Genomic DNA, 23,851 nt, shown 5'->3' with positions numbered 1-23,851 from the left:
AGTGGAAAACAACAGAAACAGCGCTTCTGACTTGAAGAGAAATGGCTCCTTCCCTGACCACCTCCCAGCTTCAAAATTGGGGAACTGTGCGCAATTCCTGACATTTGCAGGAAACGAGAAAAATTCTTTTGGGGGTTATTTTTATTCTCTTCACCTACTGCTTTCTTTCTGTTACTAGTTTCTTCCAAAGTTTAGTTCAATAGCTCCATAGATACTGTGTTTTCATTCAGATACTCCCTTTAATAATATGCAACTTTCTGAATTTTTGCGTAAACACTTACAGTAATGCTACTAGTTTTATCTATATTCATAGCTGCTATTTTAATAAAAAACCTGCTCTGTATGTCTTATTCGTTAATAGAAAAAACTCACACCATTTAATTTGCATTAGATAGAAAAACCCTGTGTAGATCTACACACTATCCCCTTGACTAAAGAAGTTAAACTCTAATTTACTAGCACAAACAATTTTTCACTTCGACTTTGCTAATTTGTAAATCCTTTCTACGTTTAGCTGCAGGATGTCATCCAGTCATAAAGCCAAACAATCTAAATTATAGATCAGTGAGGTTTTATAGACTAAAACGCTGGAATTGTTTCGCTGAATAAATTACTAGAGCTTTCATCAAACAATTGAAGTACACAAGCTAAATTATTCTGCAATCTTCCATATTAATATATTGCTTTGACACCCTAACTAAATTATCAAATAATCAGGAACTCAGATCAACAACATATTATCTTATTATAGTATGCATCTGCATGTTCCACAGTATTCTAAATTATCTTTAGTTGTACAATTTTCCTGCATTGTCACTAGGATATATCTGATGGTTCTATTTTTCTGTATCATCCTCCATATAGTGGTACATCTATGTCTTTATCCATGGTAATCAAATATTCTCGTGAAAAGATGAGAGCTTTCAATGCAAATAAAAACATATTTTTCATCATTGTTGTCCCCCATTTAATTAAAAGGGGGACTATTTTACCTGTTTAGGACAAAATCCTCCAGCATGCAATCCTTTTATTATATAAGCTTTGAAAACCCTGTTTGCAAACACATTAAATTTCATATATAGTATTCGTAAACAGTAACTGTACTTCAAGAATACCCCTCCATAACTTTGGTTTTAGATTTCAATGTGCATGCTATTTTGCATGACTCGCATAATTGCTACAACCTCAAGTCTAACGTGAAGCTCACTGAAACAGAAGCATTCCTACCGTATTTTCTGGGGTCTTCGGTCAAATGCTTACTAAAAAACAACCTGTTACCAAGACAGAGTCTACAGATTGATCCTGTAAATTCATCTATGCAGCGCAATCATTATCAGCATGTAGATGATAGCCCAGTTCCACCTTCCTTTCCCCTCTAAATACATACCTTCCAATTGAAATCTCCGCTTGAAGTTTATTCACATTATTTGGCTCATATAGTATGAAAGTTTGGAGAGGTTTTTAATGGACTGAAAATAGCAGGATTTTAGAGGTATACACTGCAAATAGACTTCTGTTTCTATTATAGAAAATATTTGAATGATTTTGGATTTAAATGTTCTGAAAGAAAAGTTCTATAGAAACAGACAGGCAACGCCTCTGATTTTCAACTGCAGTGCGTGCTAATTATTACATTTTTAAAGAGTAAGTACATGGCTCACTATGAAAGTTTCACTCACAATGTTAAGAGGTGAGCATACTAAACATTTAGTAAAGTACCAGTAAAACCTATAAAAAGACAAGAAAACTTGTTTGACTAATTCTATAGTTTAAGCAAAATTTAAGGAGTTTTGCTGCTGTTTAAAATGACAGCCATGTTCCTCCTGTCTGAGAAGGAATGAAGTGACCTCCTATGTTACGAAGTGCAATTCCCAAACACCATAATAAATCATATTATAGATGATCCTCAGGCTCTTATCCCTTATATAATTGAAATTGTTTTCAGATATCTGGTCTGAACTTACTAACAGTCAGTTAGTACTGACTGTTAGAACATCACTACTGACATTCAGCTGAAATAATTATTTCCCTTCTCTGGCACTTATTCATTGATATAGTTACTGATAACAATCATAATCACTCTCTCAGTCATGGCTTTACCAGGCCAGACTCTTAAGTGTCTCCTTTCAAATGACCAGGCTGGCCATGCCCTGATAATTAACATCCGCCCTCTCCACATCTCTGCCATCTGGACTCAGCTTCCTTGACCTGGATGATTTATACGCAACGTTTTAAAAGTATATGCAGTTTGGCCGGCATCATGCATCCATGTTTTCCATTCACTGCAGGAAACATCCCTCCAAACATCCCTCCAGTTCTTCCGAGAGAGTATTTATCTTTCATATGGGCATATTATCTCATGACCCACTAAGTACACTGCAGTCTCCTCCACCTTGAAGGCTCCATGAGGTTTTAAGTACTTCTTAGTCCCTCTGCTTTTGCACTTCAAACTATTTACTGTCAATTCCTTTCTATTATTCTAATCCTGCGAGATGCTCTTCTCTACAAATGACGCCTCCTGACTTTGTTATCAGCAAACTTTACCTGTTAATACACCAAAGGAAAATTTAAAACAAGATCACGCCTAACAGAGCTCTAATCCCCCCCCCCCCCAATTCCATTACTACCAACTTGTCTCCCCTCGCAACACTTTCCCTTCCAGTACATCTCTAGTGTATGCTTTTTTGTTTTTTGATTTTTTTTAATAAGTTCTTCAACTAATCTCCATCCTATCTGAATAAAGAAATAATTTCCTATGTGTCTCAGCGTCAGACGCTTCACTGACAACTAAAGAGCTGAAAATTAAGCATGAGAACAAGTCCTGCAGCCACCCGATTCTAGTACTGCTTACTGACAGACAGAGCCAGAGCAGACAAAATGCAGCAGGTATTACATAGACCAAGCAATAATAAGGAGCTCTAGAAACGATCACAAACTAGATAAGTTTATAAATATTTGCTAAATAGAACACAATTATTAGAAAAAAGAACAGATTTACAGGAAAAAGGCAGTTATGATTGTTCCAATTTTTATATACATATATATGTATAAAATAAACATGCCATTTTAAAGAAGTCTTCACAAAGAAAGCATTCCTTACAATTAAAATCTCAATGGTAATCCAGTACATATAACCCATTTAGGAAGTAGTATTAAGTCAAGGTTTTCAGTCCCTCCACAATTTACTTCAGCATAATGAATGGAGATCAGAGTAGCAGATTTGAATCTAACACTTGCATTTATCTTTAAATGTTTAGTTCCACTAGGCAGTATTTTAACAGATCTTTTTTTCTTTCATTTCATGTTGAGAACAGAGCTTATTATGACTTTTCTGGTGGTTGATGAAGGTATTATCGTCTTACTTTCTTCCCCTAGAAATAATTTGCTCGCTTTTACTAGGTCAGTGACAGCAAATAAAAGTAGTCACTTATGTAAAGTTTTTAATGCAAATTAAAGGACTATTAAAAGGTCAGAAATAGCAAAAAAATATATATGTATATCCCTTTGATCTCAAGTCAAACATCTGAGAATGCTACAAAAATATTACAAGTGCCCTTTAAAAATAATTTTGATTCTGTATACCCAAACTATAAAATAATTGCTGCTTTAAGCTGACAGAAATGTCATTTGTAATTGGTTGTATGTCATGAAATGACTATGATTATTGATACTTCTCTTTTTGATCTGGTCACTTCAGTTGGGAAAACTAAGCTTTTCTTATCAACTACACATATCTTCGCTTAATTTGAACTCCAGTCAAACAAATAGTCTTTAACACAAACTCAAGTTCTATCGCTAATAATATATCAACGGTACAGTATACTGCCAGTTGAACCGCTCCTTAAATTACAGGGAGGATGGGGCCTGACTTTTCTCCATGGTGCCCAGTGACAGGACAAGAGGCAACGGGCACAAACTGAAACACAGGCAGGTCCGTCTGAATATGAGGAAAAACTTCTTTCCTGTGAGGGTGACTGAGCACTAGAACAGGTTGCCCAGAGAGGTTGTGAAGTCTCCTTCGCTGGAGATATTCAAAACCTGCCTGGACACAATCCCGGGCAATGTGCTCTAGGTGACCTTGCTTGAGCAGGGGGGTTGGACTAGATGATCTCCCGAGGTCCCTTCCAACCTCAACCATTTTGCGGTTCTGCGATACAGCATTTACAGTACATTTATTAAAAGCCAGGAGAAGAGACAGGAAGTGCTCATTAACTTCAATTAATGAAATCATAGTTTTATTTCACAGTTGTAACAATGAAATAAAAACGAACAAGTCATTCTAGTTTGCCATAGCCCATTATAGTTGCTTAACTGCTTTAAAGGAAAAACATGAGAGGATCCCAAACGCTTGTGAACTGTACCGTAATGAAAGGATCTCCATTTTAATTAGAAATGATAATGACCAACACGTATACAAGCCAAATAAGATGAAAGCATTCATAAAATAGAGTAGGTCAAATCAATCAAGAGGCTAAACATACATAAAAGAGGAATAAAGGGCAAGATGACAAGAGTTATCATACCTAAAATATACTCTCCAAAACATGCATTATTTATATCAAAGGAAATGGTCCTTAAAAAATAAACAAATAAAATCAACCTATAATGTGAAATCTATAATCTACTAATTAGGTCCTAACATCAAGACTGACAGAAATAACATGTCCAATGGAAAAAAACTACTTAAATCAGATTTCATAGACAAGATAGACATTCCAAATATTGACTGAAGTATAGTGTTCCCATCGCATTTTTGATAAGGTCAACTAAAACTGAATGGAAATAACCAGAGAGGAGAAAAAAAAAAAATCTACTGTAATCTCTAATATTTGGACTACAATACATATTAGCATTCTTGACAGTCTGTAGTCTTTGTCAGATTCAAGTATATTTAAAATTTTGTGTTCTTTTAGCCAATGGAAATCAACTACTGTAGCTCTGTCTTCTACTAACAGAAGAAAAATGTTTCCTTCAAAGATGTAAACGTGCCATACCCTTAGGGAGAAAAGGCGAAGAAATCTACCCAAACTTTAAGAAGCAATCACAGGCCTTCACACTTTGCTCATTTATCTGAACCCTAAGCTGGATGACTGTCACCTTTTTTCTTTTGCATTCTCAAAAATCTCCATGAGCCTATTTTTATCAGTGAATACAAAGTTAAAAAAAAAAAAAAAAAACAAAGTCATGTTAGCCAGAAGAGGTATGACATTAATTGTATTTACATACCGTAATAAATAAAGCCGGTTTTGCTTCTTCACTGACAAAGCTTTATGTTATTTTTATAACCGTATTGAGATTTCAAGACATTAGTGCACAACTGCTGCATATCATGGCAGCCCTGCCTCTCACCTGAATTCACAGTGATTTCTGGCAGATGTTACTGCACCTCAAAATTATAGATCTAGTGGGAGGTAGTTCACCCCGTTATGTAAATAAAGGCAATATAAAAGATTAATGGATTGATAGGGAGTACAATGTAGCACTTAAAATGACTTATAATGACTGGCAAGTAAATACCACCAATCACAACAAATGGAAGGTAAATCTTCCATTTAAATCCTAAGTCTTTGAGGCAGCCAAGATGCTAAGAGTTTTACATTTTCAGAAGTTAAATAAGACCATATGACCGGTCTAATTTTAATTATTTCAATAAAAAACTGGACTAGAGGGTTGAAATATTCATTAAAATGCTTCATTAGCATAAGCAGTGAGCAGCACGTAAAAAAAAAAAAAAAAGAAAAAATCTTAAAAAAAAACCCCACAAAAGTTGCCAACCAAGACTGTGTTATGTTGAAGTCAGTCTGAATTTAACAGGTACAATATCCTTTCTAATGAGAGGCAGCTGACAGGTGGGATTAAGTCAGAAAGATCACTGGTAAATAAAAGATTATGACCTCCAACAACTGTTTAAGTACAGGACAAACTTCACTATTGCTTTACTAAAAGCCATCTATAGCATTAAACATTTAAATATGTTATTTTACATGCAGAGAGAACTTTTAGACTGACTACCTAGACCTCCTTATACGTATACAAAACTACAAAAATTTAAACCTATAAATAAATATAACTGAATACCTCCCCAGGCATATTTCAATTAAGTGACTTACTGCCTAAGTAAATTCAGCTCATCAATTTAGGTCTCAAAAGACTGGCAACCTTAAAGTGTAACAGCCAAATTAAAATTCTTTATGAAGAGACTATCTCAGCATCCTAAATAAAGGTAAGATATAATTTCCCTGGGCTTTACCAAAAGCCATCTATAGCAATAAACATTTGGAGGGGCAGTTGTAGAAGGAAAGAGGCAATCCAGCTGGCTATTTTGCAGCACTGGGACTCTATGACAATGACTCAATTCCTATCTGAGTGACACTCCAGGAATTTATGTCCACTTTCTTCTGCTTTCTGTGGTATGCAGTACATATCACAGTGATCTCAGTTATACAGAAAATTTGATACGTACCTCACTGGGTCAGAGAGTCTAGGCTCTTCTCATAGGGAAAATATTGAGTTTTGAAATATATTCATATACTTCTTAGTCAATGAAAATCTTTCTAGTTACAAAGATAAGATAAGCAATCCCTCTCCTCAAACTGAGCAAACTTGGCCGTTGGTTGACACCTTTAAAAATGTTGTAATGACAAAAATATATGATGCAGCTAAGAAATCTTCCAGCTACCTGCTGTATTACTCACAAGTTCCATAGCCTTCCTGAACCCAAGATAAGCTGAATTCCCATACAACATTCTGGTTTTCACTAAACGTTTTCCCTACTCATGGTCATCATCTTTCTCACATACATAGCATTAAATGCAGGGCTGCAAAGACTAAAAATCTCCAGTATCTAGCAATTATGTTGGCATCCTACAGCTACTTCAATCTTATTTGCTGCTTATAGATATTATCTCTTATACTATCTCTTAGAAAAAATCCTTTGTCAACTAAAAAGTCTTTTGGGGGTGGGGGGGAAGAGGGCAGAGAGATGGGGACGAACAACTGTTAATTAACTGGGGGTTTAAATACATAAAGTTCATCTACTCAAAAGCATGATTTTATATTTACTACATTATCAGTTGTTATTTCCAACGAGGGAGGGGAAGGGAAAAGAAAAAACACTACACCTTTCCTTGAAACATTAAGTAAGTTAGTATGTTTAACCAAAAAGACAAATGGATGTGGCTTTCCTATAGGAGCCAATAAATGACTCAAATGAACATCAGAAAACTGAAATCATATTCTTTTCTTCCTTTCTCACCTTAAAAACAGTTAATTGCTTGTTATATATTAGACTCTCTCCCCAAGAGACAATTTTATTTTTTCCTCACAAATTTCAGAGTGTCCTTGCAGAATGCAATCAGTAAATAAATGAACTTGACATATGTTGCCTTATCAGTATTCCAAACTCTGGCTTTCTCCGATTTCCCATTAAAAAGCTGTCACCATAGAAGCTGCAGAAGCCCAGATGACAACTGCATCCCCCTAGAAAAAAAAAATCCCACTAAGGAAATGTCATTCCTTCATGCACAACATAACCCACTTTAAATAAATAAATAAATAAATAAATAAATAAATAATGAAAAAAGCTTAGGACAGCTCATTTGGCTTCCTTAGCGCAATCGAGCTTCCTATAATGACCAGGACATGGGACTTTGAACATGGCCAGATTTCACTGGAAAACAGTAGAGACCAATCATTGCAATTTCTCCAAATTTAAAAGAAGGAATTTTCATGAATCACGTCAACACCTCTCACCATCATCTTGACAGACCCTTCTGTTGATCGTGCCATTGAAATGAAGGTCTGATACAGTAGCCTGAACTCAGCCATGGAAAGTCCCATATCCTCCTACATGATCCAGCTATCCTAGGTAATACCAGCAACCGCTAACAGAGGGAGCAGTATCACCCTGAGCAGCCACTACAGCCACGAGATGCATCTCAGTCCTTGCCGGTCTACGTTTTTCACCCTTTAAGGCGTATCAGCCCTAAATTTGCAGAGCAATCTACTAGGCAACAGCAAAAAGACTAGTGAACAGAAGATAACATACTGAGTAAGTCTAGCAAGGAGGAGGATGATAATGAGCTTCAAAAGGGGGAAGGCTAATGAGTTAATTTCACTCCTTGTAACAACCCAAATTGCTTCTTCATGTAACTAAGGACTGACTACCTAGAAAATATAAGAAGTTGAAATGCTGTTCTGTATGAAGTTATGAAATGTAACCCATCTCTAGCTTTATGCCTTTACACTGTGTGAATATAACCAGAAAGTGAGAACTTAAGGGGAAATGAAAAAGAGCTATAAAACAAAATAAATCTCCAACCTTTGATAATCGCAAATTTCAAGATTTGCTCATGCAGAAAGATACTTTTTAAACAAAAATGTGCCATACAGAAAATGTAAGAATTGAACAAAACAAATTCAGAACAAATCCTTCAGCAACAGTTTATCCAGATGCAGTAAAACAGATTTTTCAAGAAACTAAATGTAAACATTTAACAGAAAGCTCTACAGAAGAAGTTAACATTTTGAAGGCAGATCTACTGTGGACTTGCAAGTCTTAATTATGCCATCTGGATCTGTAAGGGTAAAAACTCCAGATGTATAAACTGTGCCATTTATGGATGAACTGTTATCAGGTCTGTAGCTGCCTGAAATTGCAAATCTCATGCCAAAATAGTTCCTACAAAACAATGAGACACACACTGCACATCAAAAGAAGTTTGGCTGTAAAAAATAAATAAATAATAATAGGAAAAGATCTAACTATCCCATAGGACTCTGCCTAAACTCCTGCATTTTAAAATTAGGCATCTAAAATGCTCTGAAGCACTAACTGATGTTTCAGTACTTAAAGAAAGCATAATCTGAAAACTCTACTGCATCAGCCAATCATTGCTCACAAGATTTTTGATTTTCTTCTAGGAAGACTGGGAGTGGAAAGAGAAGGATATTCAGTTAGATTAGACTGTCTGGGCTGCACATTTGCTATACTATGTATTTCAGTACCATCCTTTGAGGGGAAAATATAAAGGTACCAGAAAAAAAAAAAACATTGTACGTAATAAAGCAATCCCCCCTGATTCTAGATCAAGTGGAAAAAAATACTGCAATAATAGCAGAAAAGTGATTCAGAAACAACAAAAAGATACATTCATAATGCTTTTTGCATTTGTATTGATGGTTTAAACCATTCGGATTGCATGCCAAAGCAAAGGAGCAGACCCACTCTTTTTTTTTTTTTTTTTGGAATACTGCATTTCCTCTTGGAAGAGATTTCATCAACACTTTTCTAGACAATTTGCACATGCATTATCATCCTGTCAATAGGAAATACTGGAAATGAGCATCAGTAAATATTAGGAAACATCAATAATTTTCCTAATGTTAACATGATGGTTCAGAATGTAAGAAGATTTGTCAAGACATAACTATACTCAAAGAACCAAAAAAGGAACAAGGAACTTCAACGGTAAACAGTTTCTCACATTTTGCTGTCAATGTGATTGTATGCATGAATAAAGGATAGGAAAGAGAAAAAGATTGTGAAAATTGGTTTGGACTTCCTGATAACAATTCTTTTTAAAAAAAAAAAAAAAAAAGACGGGAGAAGAGCTTAGTATATAACTTCTTGAGTTTTACATGGGAACTGGTTACATGGACACCCTTTTTGCTTTCCAGGCTGTCTTCCCTACAAGATAGTTACCACAAAGAGATCAGCCAAGACAAAACAGCAGCTGAAAGAAATTCATTTGTGTCTAATTGTGACAGACAAGACAATTCCAGAGTAAAAAGAAAAATCTGTTCCAAGAAAACAACTTTGAAATATTTGAGATTCCCATTAATGTGACAGGCTACACACTAACCAGGGAAAACTGATTTGTTCTGTATTGAATCAGTGAAGCTGGTTGTCTAGTTAGTTGGTGTTTGTTAAATAAGCTTTTTCCATATTCTATGAAACTCTGCATATGCTATCAAATTTCTGTCCTATGTTACACTATGTTCAGCATGACACAGATATAGTTTCTGGAATAACGACATAAATTTTGTATTTTTTTTGTATAGAAGTAGGTGCTATTTGGAGGACAAGGGGAAGAGAGAAGGAAATATGGAACACATCATTACTGATAAGGCAAACACTCTATAACCTGTGGACAAACCAAATGAAGTTTCGCACTGTACTGGGATTTTTAACAAATGCTTTTGAAAATTAAGGAATATGTTCTCTCTTTAAAAGTAAGAAAATAACTATTTATACCATCATTCATTATGAAAGACAATACTGATCATCTCATGCATGCATATGTTAAATAAGGCACAAAACTGCTACCACTTTGTCTCCTTCTGGTCAACAGGACAAAGAAACAGCACTGTCCTTCTGGCTACCAGACTCAGTTTCAGTACCATTAAAAAGTTACAGTACAATTAAGACACTTCAGTCTTCTGAGAGGAACAGACATCTACTTCTCAAAGCCACAAAGAAAACCACAACTGAGAAGAAACTTCCTAATCAGATTTTTCGCTGTCTTCCAGAGCTCTAGGCCACACTACCCTCATCAATCAACAAAACTCATTAAAGAGTCTGCAACAACCAAGATCAGAAAAGCGTAGTTTTGTTGTGAGCGGCTTACTGTGAAAATGCAGGTGCTGTGACAGCAGCCCACACAGGCATCAATAGCTCTCTGAAATGAATGTCAATTAAAAAGGCAGATGCAGAACGCAGAGCTGCTCAAATGCGCAACTACTAGCATAGCGAAGCTAAAATGATGGGAAATTAATGACGCTAGTCTTTTAAAGAATAAGGGAATTACAGCCACAGTATTAGTCTCATAAGGTCAGCTTACCTTTTCTATTTTTCATTTTTCTCTCTCAAAACTCATTGCCAACCACTTGCCATTGAAATGCAGCTGTTTTTTAATACACAGAAACCCCATTATTTTAGTGACACCCAAAAGTACCACTATACTTAACATGCTGCAAATATTTATGTTAGAAGCCTTAGCAGATTCAAAATCACTTTTCAGGAAACTTGGCCTTTGTTCCCAGAATTACAAGGACAAATCTAACAAGCTGGAATGCCTGCTGCTTGACACTTTAGACCTTGTACAGACAGAGCTACTATGGACTTCAGAGAAAAAGTTCCCTGAATACAACTGCAGGATTTGGATAATTATAAGCATAGGTGCCTGTCTGGTTGCTTAAGCTTCCTGGACACTAGTCTGTAAAATCTTGTTTTTCAGTGACTTACAAAACTTAAACCATCAAAGCTGCCATTTTCTGTGCTGGGACAACTGCTGCAGGCTAGTCTGTGCCCTCACCAGCTTGTGTTTAAGGGAAAACAATTCTTCTGTACCAAGAAATGAGGCACAGAGAGTTCTGCAGGTAAAACTATGTCTCAAGTGGACAGGCTTCACCTCTACAGAGCTTTCTGTCTGTGACTAAACTGAGCATACATTAGTCTCCAAGCAAAATAAATCTAAATATTTTAGTACTGACATTCAGGGCAGAAAACGGGACTCTTCTCACTGCTGGTGATCCTTCTTAGAAGGAGGTACTACACTTTCCAACTAAGAGACAGCAAACTGTGCTCCCAATACTCTCCATGTAGGTATCTTAAACAGGGAAATGACCTGGCTGGAACAGAGAGAAATAGGCAATCTCAATTCATCCCCTTCTCCCATATGCATTATGATACAGTCTTTAATTACATGATCATATTTTCTACAGGACCTGTGAATAATTCATTCCACAGACAGTACTCTGGGAATGAATCAAGAGAACACAGTGAACTAGACTATTATCTACAGGACTCCTACCTCATTTGTTGCTAAAGCTGGATGATGAATGAGTCATGGAATCGTAGAGGAAAAAAGACTAGTCTCATAGCTAATGCATTTATTAATTTTAAAAGCTATTTTATTTTTTGTGTTTCTTGGGGGATGGGGGAGTTAAAAAAGTATTTCATTTGTCTGGATTTCTGTTTTGTTTATGCACCTAGAAATTCATCTCTACTCCTGTAAATTAGTTTATTAGTCCCTTCGCCAAGGTCCCAAAGTAGCAATCACTACTGAGAGAAACTGAACAGAAGAGTGGGGCTATGCATACTGGTTTGCAATAGTGTACCAAGGAGGAAAAAAAAAAAAAAAAAAAAGAGACTTCAGGACTAGTAGCACAACAGCAAAATTTTCTGCTGAAGAAGATGCATAGGCCTGGTTGCTAGAGCTCTCCTCACATCCCAGCTACTGAGGTACGGAGTAAGTGAAACTGAAGAGAGATATGGCAGTCATAAATTTAAGCTGCCATCTCCTTTCAGGAATATGGTCTGATTGTAATAGCAGCAGATTTGTGCTGCTATCTGTGTTCGAGACCTCTCTGAGTGGATTGCATTAAAAATACCATCTCCGTAGCTGTGAAGAACAAAGAAAAAACACATCATCCCCAACTGCATTTCTACCGCAGCATGGTTGTAGGAATCAAGGCTACGCTCAGTTGCCAATATTAGGACATGACAGGTGCACTACAGTACTGTGTATTCAAAGCTATTGGAGTCCTGCAGTAACGAACTGCTAAGTACACTTCTAAATACACTGGTTTAACACCAGCAAAATAAAATGGTTCTAGTATTTCATATTAAAAACATATTTCCAAACAGCTATTGGAAATAGTTATTTCATGAAAGGCTTGGAGACATTTACATTTCTCTTCTGAAATGTTGACATGAGAATGTTTCTCTACCCTCCCACAACCATGGGGAAACTTTATACTCTGGCTTTGCTCCTTCTCACTACTTCTCTTCAGATCCTGCAGAAGAAACAGTTTTGAAGGTTTATTTCTTTTTCTTCCCTCTTTTTTTCTACAGGCTAAAGCTTACTCTGCTTTCAATTTAGCTTCCCTCTCTGCCACAAGAAAATGAATGGAAAAGCAGAATAAGCGCCTAGGAGGAGGAATTGTTGAAAAAGTGGCATCTGAGCTGTAGAAAAAATTTCAAAAGCAACTCTCTCTGATTCCCTCACATTTGAGGAAACGACCTACAAGCCCCAGGGATGGATTAAAGCTAAGCACAGCCTAGATAATCTACAAATGCAGGCCCCCAGGTAGAAGGGGGAGGATGGCAGGGAAATACTCGGGCGAACGGTCACCGCTGGAAACCAGAGGGCCTCTTGTGGAACGCACAGCCTGGATCAACTACGCTATTCAATCCTGCCTTAACTCATGGCGGGTGAGCTCAGAAGCTGCAGCCCCCGACTGCGCTTCTCTGACGGTCCAGGTGGTTTGAAGTTGGAAAACCTGTTTAAAACCAAACTAAAAAACAAATCAGTAGCATTAGACACCTCTCGATTGCAACTTTCTAGTAGAAACTGAAAGTTAAAAGTGGTCAGACCACCGCAGAGACATAGCAAGCAGCCGAAGAGGCTACAAGAGAGAAAGGAGGTTTCTTAATGAGGTGAACGCAGGTGGCAGAGACAGACTTGGAATCAGACAGCTATTTCTTTTGAAATCTACTTTTGACTGCTGCACTCAGGGTTCCCCAGGTGGCTAGGACACTTTCAATAGTATTTCTATTAGGGAAAGAGCTACAGTAGATCAGTAGCACCAGTTCCCAGTTTACGATTTTTTCTTCCTCTTGCAACAGCAAGACAATGCTGAGAGTGGGCAAACCACTCAAAAACAAATTCATTGGTGAGTGAAGTGGATGAGAACTGCTCTCCTGAAGGAAAAAGTGTGTGTTCCTCAACACAATTATATAAGCCCTTAAAAAGTTTTTGTTTGTTTGTTTTTACAGAAAATTCTATCTACTGTGTTATTTCTTTCTTCTCAGTCTGCACAGACCTAGGCGTACTTATCAGATTGAAACAAGGAGAAGATCAGTTAAAGAAATAATCACTTGAATAGTGGCATCTGATCAGTAATAGAGTTTCAGAAAAGAATGTTTTCTTAAGGTAAAACAAATAACGTTCGGATGATCTCTGTCCAAAAATCTGTATGCTAACCAATCACATAAAGATCCTGAGATCTTAACACATTCGCTTTACACACCTTACCAAACAATTAGGTGAGAAATGTAAAGAAAAAAAATAGAGAGAGAGAGAGAGAGAGAGAGAGAGAGAGAGGGAGAGCGCACGCGCGCGCGTATGTGCGTGTGCTATGTTTTCATCTCCCTCCTTTTGCACAAACAATCCGCAAAGAACAAAAACTCCCTCTGCAGTGGCTTGGGAGGAACCTCTAGATGGTATTTAATAACCATGGTTTATCCCAACTTTAAATCTGATGACCACAGTAGATGCTTTTATAACTCTACTACTGCCAGCAACTGCTATACATTAGAAACAAACAAATAAATAAATAAATAAATGATGCTATGGTCCAGATGTAAAAAAAAAAAAATGAATGCTAATAAAATTGAGCGCTAAACTAGGTATTAAAGGTCATCAGTTAGCAGGCAGGAGTTGTGGATGAATACTGTGTAAGGAGATAGAATAAGAAACACTTCTGCATTATCAGACAACTTTGTCAAAAAAGACTGAGCAAACAATAAACTGACTAAATTTTAATTAACCAAAATTCAATTATAAACCCACAGAAATGACTGATGAAAAGAAAAATGTTAAAAGAAATAATTAAAATGGAAGCTGCATGCCACTGCCGCTGGCTTTTCCAACTGCAAGATCTGCTAAAAGAGAAAGAAAATAGATGAAGTGGTCTGATGAAAGGCTTGTATGCCCAAAAGCCTGTTTGCTATTTCAACTGTATTAGCCGGTCAAATAAAAGATACTGCCTCTCCCCAAAACCGTGCTTCTTTCATATCCTTAAAACTTCACTGCTACAACAAAGTTAAGAAAATAAATATGCTTTAAAGGCTTTAGCTAAAGCACTTTGTAAAACATTCTAGATACTACAGTAATGTGAAAAAGAGAGATAGCTGAAAAAGGTACTGACAAATAATTGCAATAATCTTGAATGTATATAACCAGTTCACACTGCATCCCACCTGTGAATTGTTGTTCAGAAGCATTTCTGTCAAAATAGTTACTTGGATTCTTCAGGACTTGCCCCTAAACCAATGTTTTGGCATTCTCGTATTCTTATTTTAGTATCTCTGCACAGCAATGAAAGTCAAAATGCTGCAAATCATTTTACCTTAAAATATCTGAATTACATGCATACAAGAAGCTAATTTTTGTATCTGCAGTGACATCTAGTGCAAGAAACCAAAAACACATTTAAACAAGCTTCTAGACAAACGAGAAGCTATTATAATTTATTCTGTGATTTCTGACTGAGAAACATAGGCACGAAAAATTAACACCAGCACTTTTAAATCTTTCTTACTAGTTTGTCTTCTTCACAACGTTAACAAGTCAGTTGAAGAGAATCCGATTACCTATAATATTGTTAATAAGCAACCTTTTAATGCAAATGTGTACTCATACCTTTCCACACAAATTCAGTTTGATAAATGTACTTACAGTACTATTTGTTTTGGAGGGTTGTCCTGAGAAAGCTAACAAGCTTAGGAACAGCGCTGGTATTCTATTTATTCTACCCATTTTTCCAAAGAAAACAAATTCAGGAATAATATCTGCCTTAAATTCTTCCTGCTAGCTTCATAGGTATGAATCTTATTTTAATTTGCAGTGATTTTTAAAAATCTTCTTAAAAATTCAAGCAGAAGATTGTAGAAATGAAACAAAAATTGGTAGCGTGCAAAGTACTGTCTATTACAGATATTTGGAAGAAGTTACAAATTAGCAAATAGTGTTCAGATGAAAGTACAGATTTAAGTCTCTCATTAAAGGCATAGTTAAGCTTTAAACACAAGCCAAAAGCAAATATTCTAACCAAAATGCAACACCATGACTAACCAGCAACAATTTTACAAAAATGATTCACTTACTGATATGTGAAAAATCCTTAGAAACAAGTGTTATTCCTGCCAAACATACAAATAAACACATATGCCAAAGCTGAAAATGAACAGTTTATATACACTATCATGCATACATAATTTTGCATATAAATGCACATCATTCCCGTAACTCCCTATTTTTCAATTCAATCTATAACATTTCAGGACCTATGTTCCAAAGACATGTGCCCACATTTACTTCTAATGGGATTTCACAGAAAGTCGCATGTGCTTTTTAAGGGCAGGATTAAAGCACAGACTATGCCTTTCATAAAAAACCTTTGATGACGGACATTGCCACGGTAAAACGATGAAAGTGACATGAGTGATTACTAATATTAAGCTGTTATTTTTGTTTGTCAGATAGTTCTATATCTATATATTAAGCAAGCTTATTCATTAGTGATCTAGGGCAACCACATTATGCAGTTGGTTCCTAATGTTTTAGCAATCTTACTATGGAACAGGGTGGCGGAGGGGAGAACAACAGGATGTTTTGGTTGTTAAAGACATTGGACGGGGAAGTGTCATAACCATTGGTTTTCTGACAAAAAGCCTGCATCACAACTAATGAACGTTCATCACCAACTAGTGATGTGAGACATACTTTAAAAAAACTCTACAGTTTGTTCTTCAAGACTCCAAAAGCTTCCACAAATTCTCTACTCTACAGTCATCAGTAAGTGGACTTAGTGGATAAAAGAATTTGATGCGTTAAAGAATTAACTGAGGGTACTTTTCACTTGAGGACTGAGCATATTAAGAGAAAAACAGGGGCAGGACCTTCAATTTGTATTTTATTCCTGCTTGCTGCATCTCTTTTTTATAACATCAGCTGTGGTTTAAAAATTATAGAAGTGAAAACAAAAGTAGATTCATGCAGAATTCATATAGAACATACGAAACCGCTCTCGACAGAATTCATTATGGTATACAAGCTAGCAAAGAAAGGAGACGATTAAAACCAAAACTTAATTTCTGACACCCTAATCAGCACCTCCTAAAAGCAACACGATGACTTTTGAGTTTTGGTCTCTTAGTGCCTTTGCCAGGTATGGCCAAGATTTACCTATAAAAAAGGAAATGGTCCTGTGTTTAGACCAATATGCCTGCCAAAATAAGCGAGTGCTTGGTATTAGTCTGTATTTACTCATCACAGCAAGTTAAGACCTTGTCTAATATTTCATCTGCCTGAAAAAAGAGACACAAGTATTTAAAAACTGGTAGATGCTAATTCTTGAAGATAAACATATAAGTAACAGTTTTCTTCCTCAAAAAGGAATAACTATCTCAAAGATATACAAATGTACTATTAACCAACAGTCCACCGAAGGGCACAAGAAAAATAAAGGTTATGTAAACATTGTGTTTAACAACGTATTTGCACAACATGTGGTAAAGTAGTGCAGCAGAATTAGTGTTATTGATGAAAGTGAGGCTGTGTCATTAAATTCAACAAGGCAAAGTCAGAAGAAGCAGCTGCTAGTTAAATGACTGATTGTACAAATTACACGAAAAAAATCAAGATGGGACCCTGTCCTTTAATGGGCTCTGTGAAGACAGACCTCTCCGCATCCTTTGACAACAGCTGAGCTCTCCCATACAACACTAAATACACGATTAGAATCAAACAGCAGAATAACGAAATGAAAGATAACTCTAAATCTACTTAAAATCAAGAGAAATGAGCATCTAAGTATCTGAACAGTAGGCAAGAATGACATACATCAGGAAAGGAAAAAAGCTAAAAGTATTAAACCAATTTCTACACAAACAGTAAAGGAGAGAAAAGAAACCTAAAAGAAAGCTGGAGGAAAAAAACAGCATCTCAGAGAATTTTATAAAGGAGAACAGATTTAAAAAAGATGAATATAAAAGCTGCTAAAGGTTAAGGAAAGAAATTGGAACACTCACAAAAGAGGACAAAAATAAGACGCCAGTAAAAGGAAAAGATCTCTAGAAGAATGACAACAAATGCAGTCAAATATAGCAGTCACATCAAAAGAAGTTTTGTATCAATTAAAGTCTCAAAGAAAGAGAAAAATCGAAAGATGGATAGGTTACCCTAACATCTTAGAAACCATCTGAAGAAATTACAGACCTCAGGACCGATCTTTAACAGGACAATATAAAAAGGACTAAACTAAGGAAAGAGCAAATAGTTTTTCTTCTTTTCGGGGATGTGCAAAAGAATATTAACAGGAAGAAAAAAAAACGAGAGAGAAATTCAATGAGAGTGAGATGAAGGCAAAACCTTGGAGTCAAATAAGTGCTGAGGTTGCAACACATCTGAAGACAGAAGAAAGAACGTAAAGTGGTGCTGTTTTGTGAAGTGCAATTCTTTTGACAGAGCTAGTGACATATGAGGAAATGACCCAAACCAGATGGGCTTTAAAATCGAACGTTACCACTTTGGATTTCAAAGCAGTATTTTATATAACACTAAGCATCTTTCTACATATTTGTTTATTAAGCATCAAAATATCCTCCCTTCAATTACAGGGAGGGCCAGAGGATAGACTCTTTTACTAGATTAGTAAAGTCAGATTGTCATGCCATATTAGAGCAAGGAGGTCAAGGATGAGAACAAGCATGAGATACATCAGCATTAGAAACAATGCTTGCCACACTGGACAGATAACAATTCCAAGCAGCTGCCAGGCTACACAGCAAAAGATACTTCTTATGAGACAGCACAAATTTAAAATCCCAACGTATGCAGTGTCCTAATCTTTGCATTATTAAGAACGGGAGGATTTTGGCTTTAGAAGTGAGTTAACAGTAATTTAGACTCCACAGAAACCCAAAAGGGCTTTTTCCAAATGCAGCAGAGAACAAACACATTTTCAACACTACCATCACCAGCCCAACATATGTCCAATCAGGCAGTGGTATATGTGAAGGACTATAAAAGATGTTTGGAGCTGAAAGTGGCACTAAGCCATACAGACAAATCCAAATCCAAAACTCACAATGTTTATAAATAATTCACCACATTCAACCTGAAGATGCACACTGTGATGGAAACCATAAGTAAAGATGAGCTAGATAGAGACAAAATATCAAAGTGGAATAAGTACCTTAAAGCTAAAGGCAGAAATAAGGAAGAATACTAGGATGTATCTAGGTCAGGTGTACACATTGCATCGGACTGACTGAAATAACCAAAGGTTTTGCTGCCAAATGCTTTCTATCAAAAATTTGTCTTTATACATTAAAAATCTTCTTCAATATTTCCTATCTGAATAGAATTTTCCCTTCTCTATGTATTACTTTCAAGGTAGCATTTTGTTGTTGCTGGTATAATTTAAACGTTCAAAATGTTCAAGAAGAGCAAAAAAGTTTAGAGAACATCTTCCTCACAAAAAAGTAAGGAGGTTTGAATGCATCATTTCTTTGCTAGGCCTGATGAAAGCACTGTATTCATAAAGGCTAGGTGACTTTTTCCAGCAATATCTGTTGATCTAATAAAAGACACTACCACGCTCAAAGAATCTTGCTTCTTGTGTTCTTCAAGGCTCACGCACAATTCTTTCAACTGTTTTGCAGTTAAACGTTAAGAGGTTTTCTCATCATACTGTGAAAACAACTCAAAAACATGTGAACTCTGATATTTTGAATCTAGTGTGAAAACACACAAATATGTGCAATAGAGCGGGAATGTAATGCACTTTCATCTGGTAGGCATTTGTGAATAAGTATCTATCTGGCTACAAGAATTTTCAAAATCAACTGCCTAAAAGATTTGGGGGGAAAGGTGTTAGGGACTGAGGGGGAAAGTGTGATTTAATTCTCCAAGCCTACTAGTGTTGGCTGCTGTGGGGAGGAAAAGCCTTCTGAAGAACTACGTCAGGACTGCAAACTCAGGCCTTGGGATACTCCATCAAAAGGTGGAGGAAGGAAAGAAACTCCAGAAGGACCGTTCTCTCAGACATCAAATACCCTTCTTAATAAGGCCAGCCATTATAGGAAGGCAGTTATGAGCAAATGGATGATTAACCCCCTTTCTTTTCTGGGGTAGAGACACTGGCAGGCCTGGTGGACCTTCATCATCTAGATATCACTGCCCAGATTCTGTTCTGTCTTTCCCTCCCTGCTGGCAAGGCTCTCTAAAATCCTATCACCACCCTCTCAAGATGCCTTTTCATGAAATACTGTAGAGATAGAGACACATAAGAGAGTGAAGTCATGAACTGAACCTGTTCTGCCTTCCTTAAGCTTTTTTATGATTAGGCTTTTTCTGAATTCCATCTGATTCTGCATCAGATCCCTAAGGGACAAAATATCTTCGTTCCTGGTGCTCCAAAGTGGCTTCTGGACTGAAAGGTTTGCAACGTGAACCTCCCCCCCACCAACTCCAGGGGCTTACTAAGTATGCCACTCACTGCCTGGTATATTTGGTTTCAGGAAAAGTGCCAGATACAACACACACGCTGAAATTTGGAAATCAGTGGTACTACTCTCTCAGCTCTTAATTTCTCCAAAGGTTTGCAGTAGCAGCAGATTTTCAGAAGATCCTAATGCTGATGAGGTGTCTCAAGAACCTAACTGACTCTGTATTCTTCACAAAAACAAAACAGAGGTTAGCAGGTTTAGGGGTAAAGCTGACCCCGTTTAGCATTTATTTAAGTACAGAAAATGAATTTAAAATTGGTTTGAAGGAAAAGTCAAGCTTCTAACTTCAGAAACCTATAAAAACTTCAGATGTCTACTGCAATATTAACTCTGACCTGCTACACACATGCGAGTTTGCATTTCATTTGTAAAATAAGCATTCACATACAGTATACATATATATAATGTGCAATGTAAAATATAATGAAGTGAAACAACTGTGAGAATTCTCTTTGAAAATCCCAAACAATGATACGTCATTATCATCAGATCCCATCACAATTACTAATCAACAATGTATTTTTATTTACTCAATAAATAGTATTTGAACACTTGCAAATGGATTAGAAAATACTGAATTCAGCATTACAATCTTTTAATGCTTTGCAGGAAGAAAGTGTTAAATATTTAAAAGTTTTCACTGACTCACAACAAAAAAGTCTCATCTGATTGTGAGCACCTTAGACACTCTTTTAATAAACATAACCCAAATTATACTAGGCACCACTGCTTTCTATAGTTTATAATCTGGTTTTGAGCTACTCAGTCCGGCAAACTTCCAAAAAGCCCTTTCCCACTCATATGATAGCAGTGATTTCAGGAATCGTTAAACAAGAAGTGAATAAAAATATGCATAGCTTCAGTAAAATGGTGTAAAAATACAGCAGTAAACAATAAATCTTTTGCAAATTTCCATTTTTTCAGGGCCAAGAAAGTTTTATCAATTGCCTTTAACCCAGAAATAAAATATAAGCTATAGTTATATGCTGAAATATCAGCTCATAAAAGTGCAGAATACAGAAGCTGTAAGAATTAAACTAATGACAGTCTGGTACTAGAATATTTTGGCTTCTGTGTTTAAGTTTTGTATATTCAGCTATATAACAAAGGCAGCTTTCTCCTGTTTATAGGAATTGTTCAATTAATTCCTCCTACAATTCTGGAATTTCTGTGGAAGAATCAGTGCACTTCCAACATTAATCTATGAAGACTTTCCATAGGCTACATCATGCTCGCTTCATAACTGCCTAAAATTCACAAATTCTCCACGTAACAATGACTCTCCCAATCTAGAATTTAGTTTAAAAAAAAAAAAAAAAAGAGGATAAATGAAGAACTATGTATGTGCAGATACTTCAAAATAATAGCAAAAAAACCCACAGGAATAATGTAAAATTGAACTTAAAACATCTCTGAGGAATATGCAAATGGTAATTCCCAGTTCAGTATCTGGACAGACATTAAACAGTCCATTCTGTCATGCCATCTGCCAGGCAGTTACCAATCCTGCTCTGTGCTCTAAATTATTTGTGCTTTATTTTTAAACATGGAGCCATTTGACTTATTTAGATAAGTCTGGTAAAAGACAGAAATGAACTTAAAAAAAAAAAAAAAGAAGGAAACAAAAAGCCATACACAGAAAAAATAAACTACAAAAAGAGATTTCAGATCAGTGATAAGGAGAAAACAAATACTGCTTACTGTTCGCTTGAATTGCACTCTAAACAATTGTATGCTCTGTGTGTATAGCAAGGAGTGAAGGCTAAAATAAAAATTTTGAAAATGAAGCTTAACAAAATAGTTAAAACACTTGGAAAAAAACATTAGTCCATGTTGTGGCAATGAAATTGTGGGAAAGATGCTTGCATATCTGTGTGTGTGTGTGTGTATGTGCGCGCATATATACATGTGCAGGTATGGAATTATAATTAGCCTTTAAAGTATTACCTCAGAATATCATTCTCATCAGGGGTCAAATGCCAAAACAAAATTTCACCAGTGTAATCAGACAACAGAGAGACAAAGATAGGCACAGACAACAAAAAATTCTCAGTCTATACCATGCAAAAAACACAGTATGGAAATCAGTAAGTTACCTTCTTGGGGCTGTACTAAATCTACAAGGCACAAGAGAGCGTTGTATGGATTTTGCTGCTCCAGAAGTAACCTGGAGTCATTCAGCTAACAAGGAGCACATGCAAGCCAGCTTATGTGAATCAACTGGAAAGATCCCTATGCTTAGGACTCCAGGGCACATTTAGCTAAGATGCATTTCTTTGGCTGATGGACATACTCAGGGAGATTCAACAGCAGAAATCCCACTGAAAGTTGTTTTCCAAGTTTACAAGGCATTTCTGACTGAAACATAAATCTGATAGCCAATGCAAAAATCTGCATCTACTACGCACGGTATTCACTGAGATACCAAACATAACAGAAAAGGTATCAGAAAGACTTGTGAATAATCACAACACAAACGCCAAAGGAAGAGGGAGCCACGTGCCTCTATGCCAGCTTATCTTCATTTGTAACTGAGTAAGAAGAGTCAGGATTCAAAATATTTGTGAGACCCCATCCTTTTGGCAGTATGAGGTCCACTACGGTGAGGTAAATAAAGAGTTGTTCAATCTTTATTAATGTTATTTTACATTTTATTCCAAAATATCACATTACATAAGTATTCACTCTAAAAAGCTCCCCAAAAACTAACTACTTTTAATACACCAACACAAGACTGCGAAAATTCTGTGCAAGCAAAAAAGCCAAAGAAAGACTAAGGTTACGAGGGTGGAAAAAAAATAATAAAAATAAGTATTTATCTATGCCTTACTTTTAGAATATTTTGGGTTTCATTCCATTTGTTTGTCCACTCTTTGGTCAGTTCTTGCACCTATAAAAGAAAACAAATATCTGAAAAATCGCAGCCCCTCCAAAGTCCTTGATATTGAATTCCGAGTAAAGTAGAAAGCATTTGCTCAATTCTTTACAAAGTTTAACATTTAAACAAACATTAAGAGCACTATTCCTCCTGCAACAACTCTAGAATAGTCTCCAAGCTTCAGAAAAAAATTAGAGATTATTAGTTTTCCTCAACAAAATATAGCCCAGTTTCCTCCCCAGTAGGATTTATGCTTTCTCCTCGAATATATATGCCTGAAAACAACCAGTTAATTGATCATGCTCACAACTTCTCTCTCTCAAAAAGGAAAACTAGAAAATTCTTATTTATGCTGTAAAATGAAACAAAGGACAGAGATAGCTCCTGCCATAAAATAATGGCAGGTATTTTGAAAGAAACAGAGTAATTTCACGAAGCGTTTAGTCAGTCCCATGAAGTCTACTGTCACAGACTGATGCGATTAAATCCTTTAGCTGTAATGCAAAGACTGTTCTTTTCCTACAGAGCAGCTAGGCACATTCAGGGAGAAAAACCTCCCGAGAGCGCAGAACACGGCCCGCAGCCGAAGATGCGGACAGCCAGGCGTCAGGAGAGAACCACAGCGAAATTTGCTGCAACTCAGCAATCACAGAGTTGGCCAAAATCAACACTGA

At 36.4% G+C, this 23,851-nt stretch overlaps 1 protein-coding gene across 11 annotated transcripts in view; it reads right to left on the bottom strand.

Moving 5' to 3' along the window:
- Positions 1-23,851, bottom strand: part of KIF16B (kinesin family member 16B) — a 146,982-nt gene that overhangs the window by 84,208 nt on the left and 38,923 nt on the right. For all 11 annotated transcript variants that reach the window (XR_011140542.1, XR_011140541.1, XM_068940410.1 and 8 more), the window contains one exon: positions 23,130-23,189. Coding sequence is in view for 9 of the 11 variants with exons in the window: in XM_068940410.1 (XP_068796511.1) it covers positions 23,130-23,189 (60 nt within the window). In the remaining 2 variants the exon portion in view is untranslated. The remainder of the gene's footprint in view (positions 1-23,129; positions 23,190-23,851) is intronic.

This window comes from Struthio camelus, chromosome 3, assembly GCF_040807025.1.
Source record: "Struthio camelus isolate bStrCam1 chromosome 3, bStrCam1.hap1, whole genome shotgun sequence".
NCBI classification, from domain to species: Eukaryota; Metazoa; Chordata; class Aves; order Struthioniformes; family Struthionidae; genus Struthio; species Struthio camelus.
Note: the sequence above shows the minus strand (reverse complement) of the source record. Positions and strands in the feature narration are given on the sequence as shown.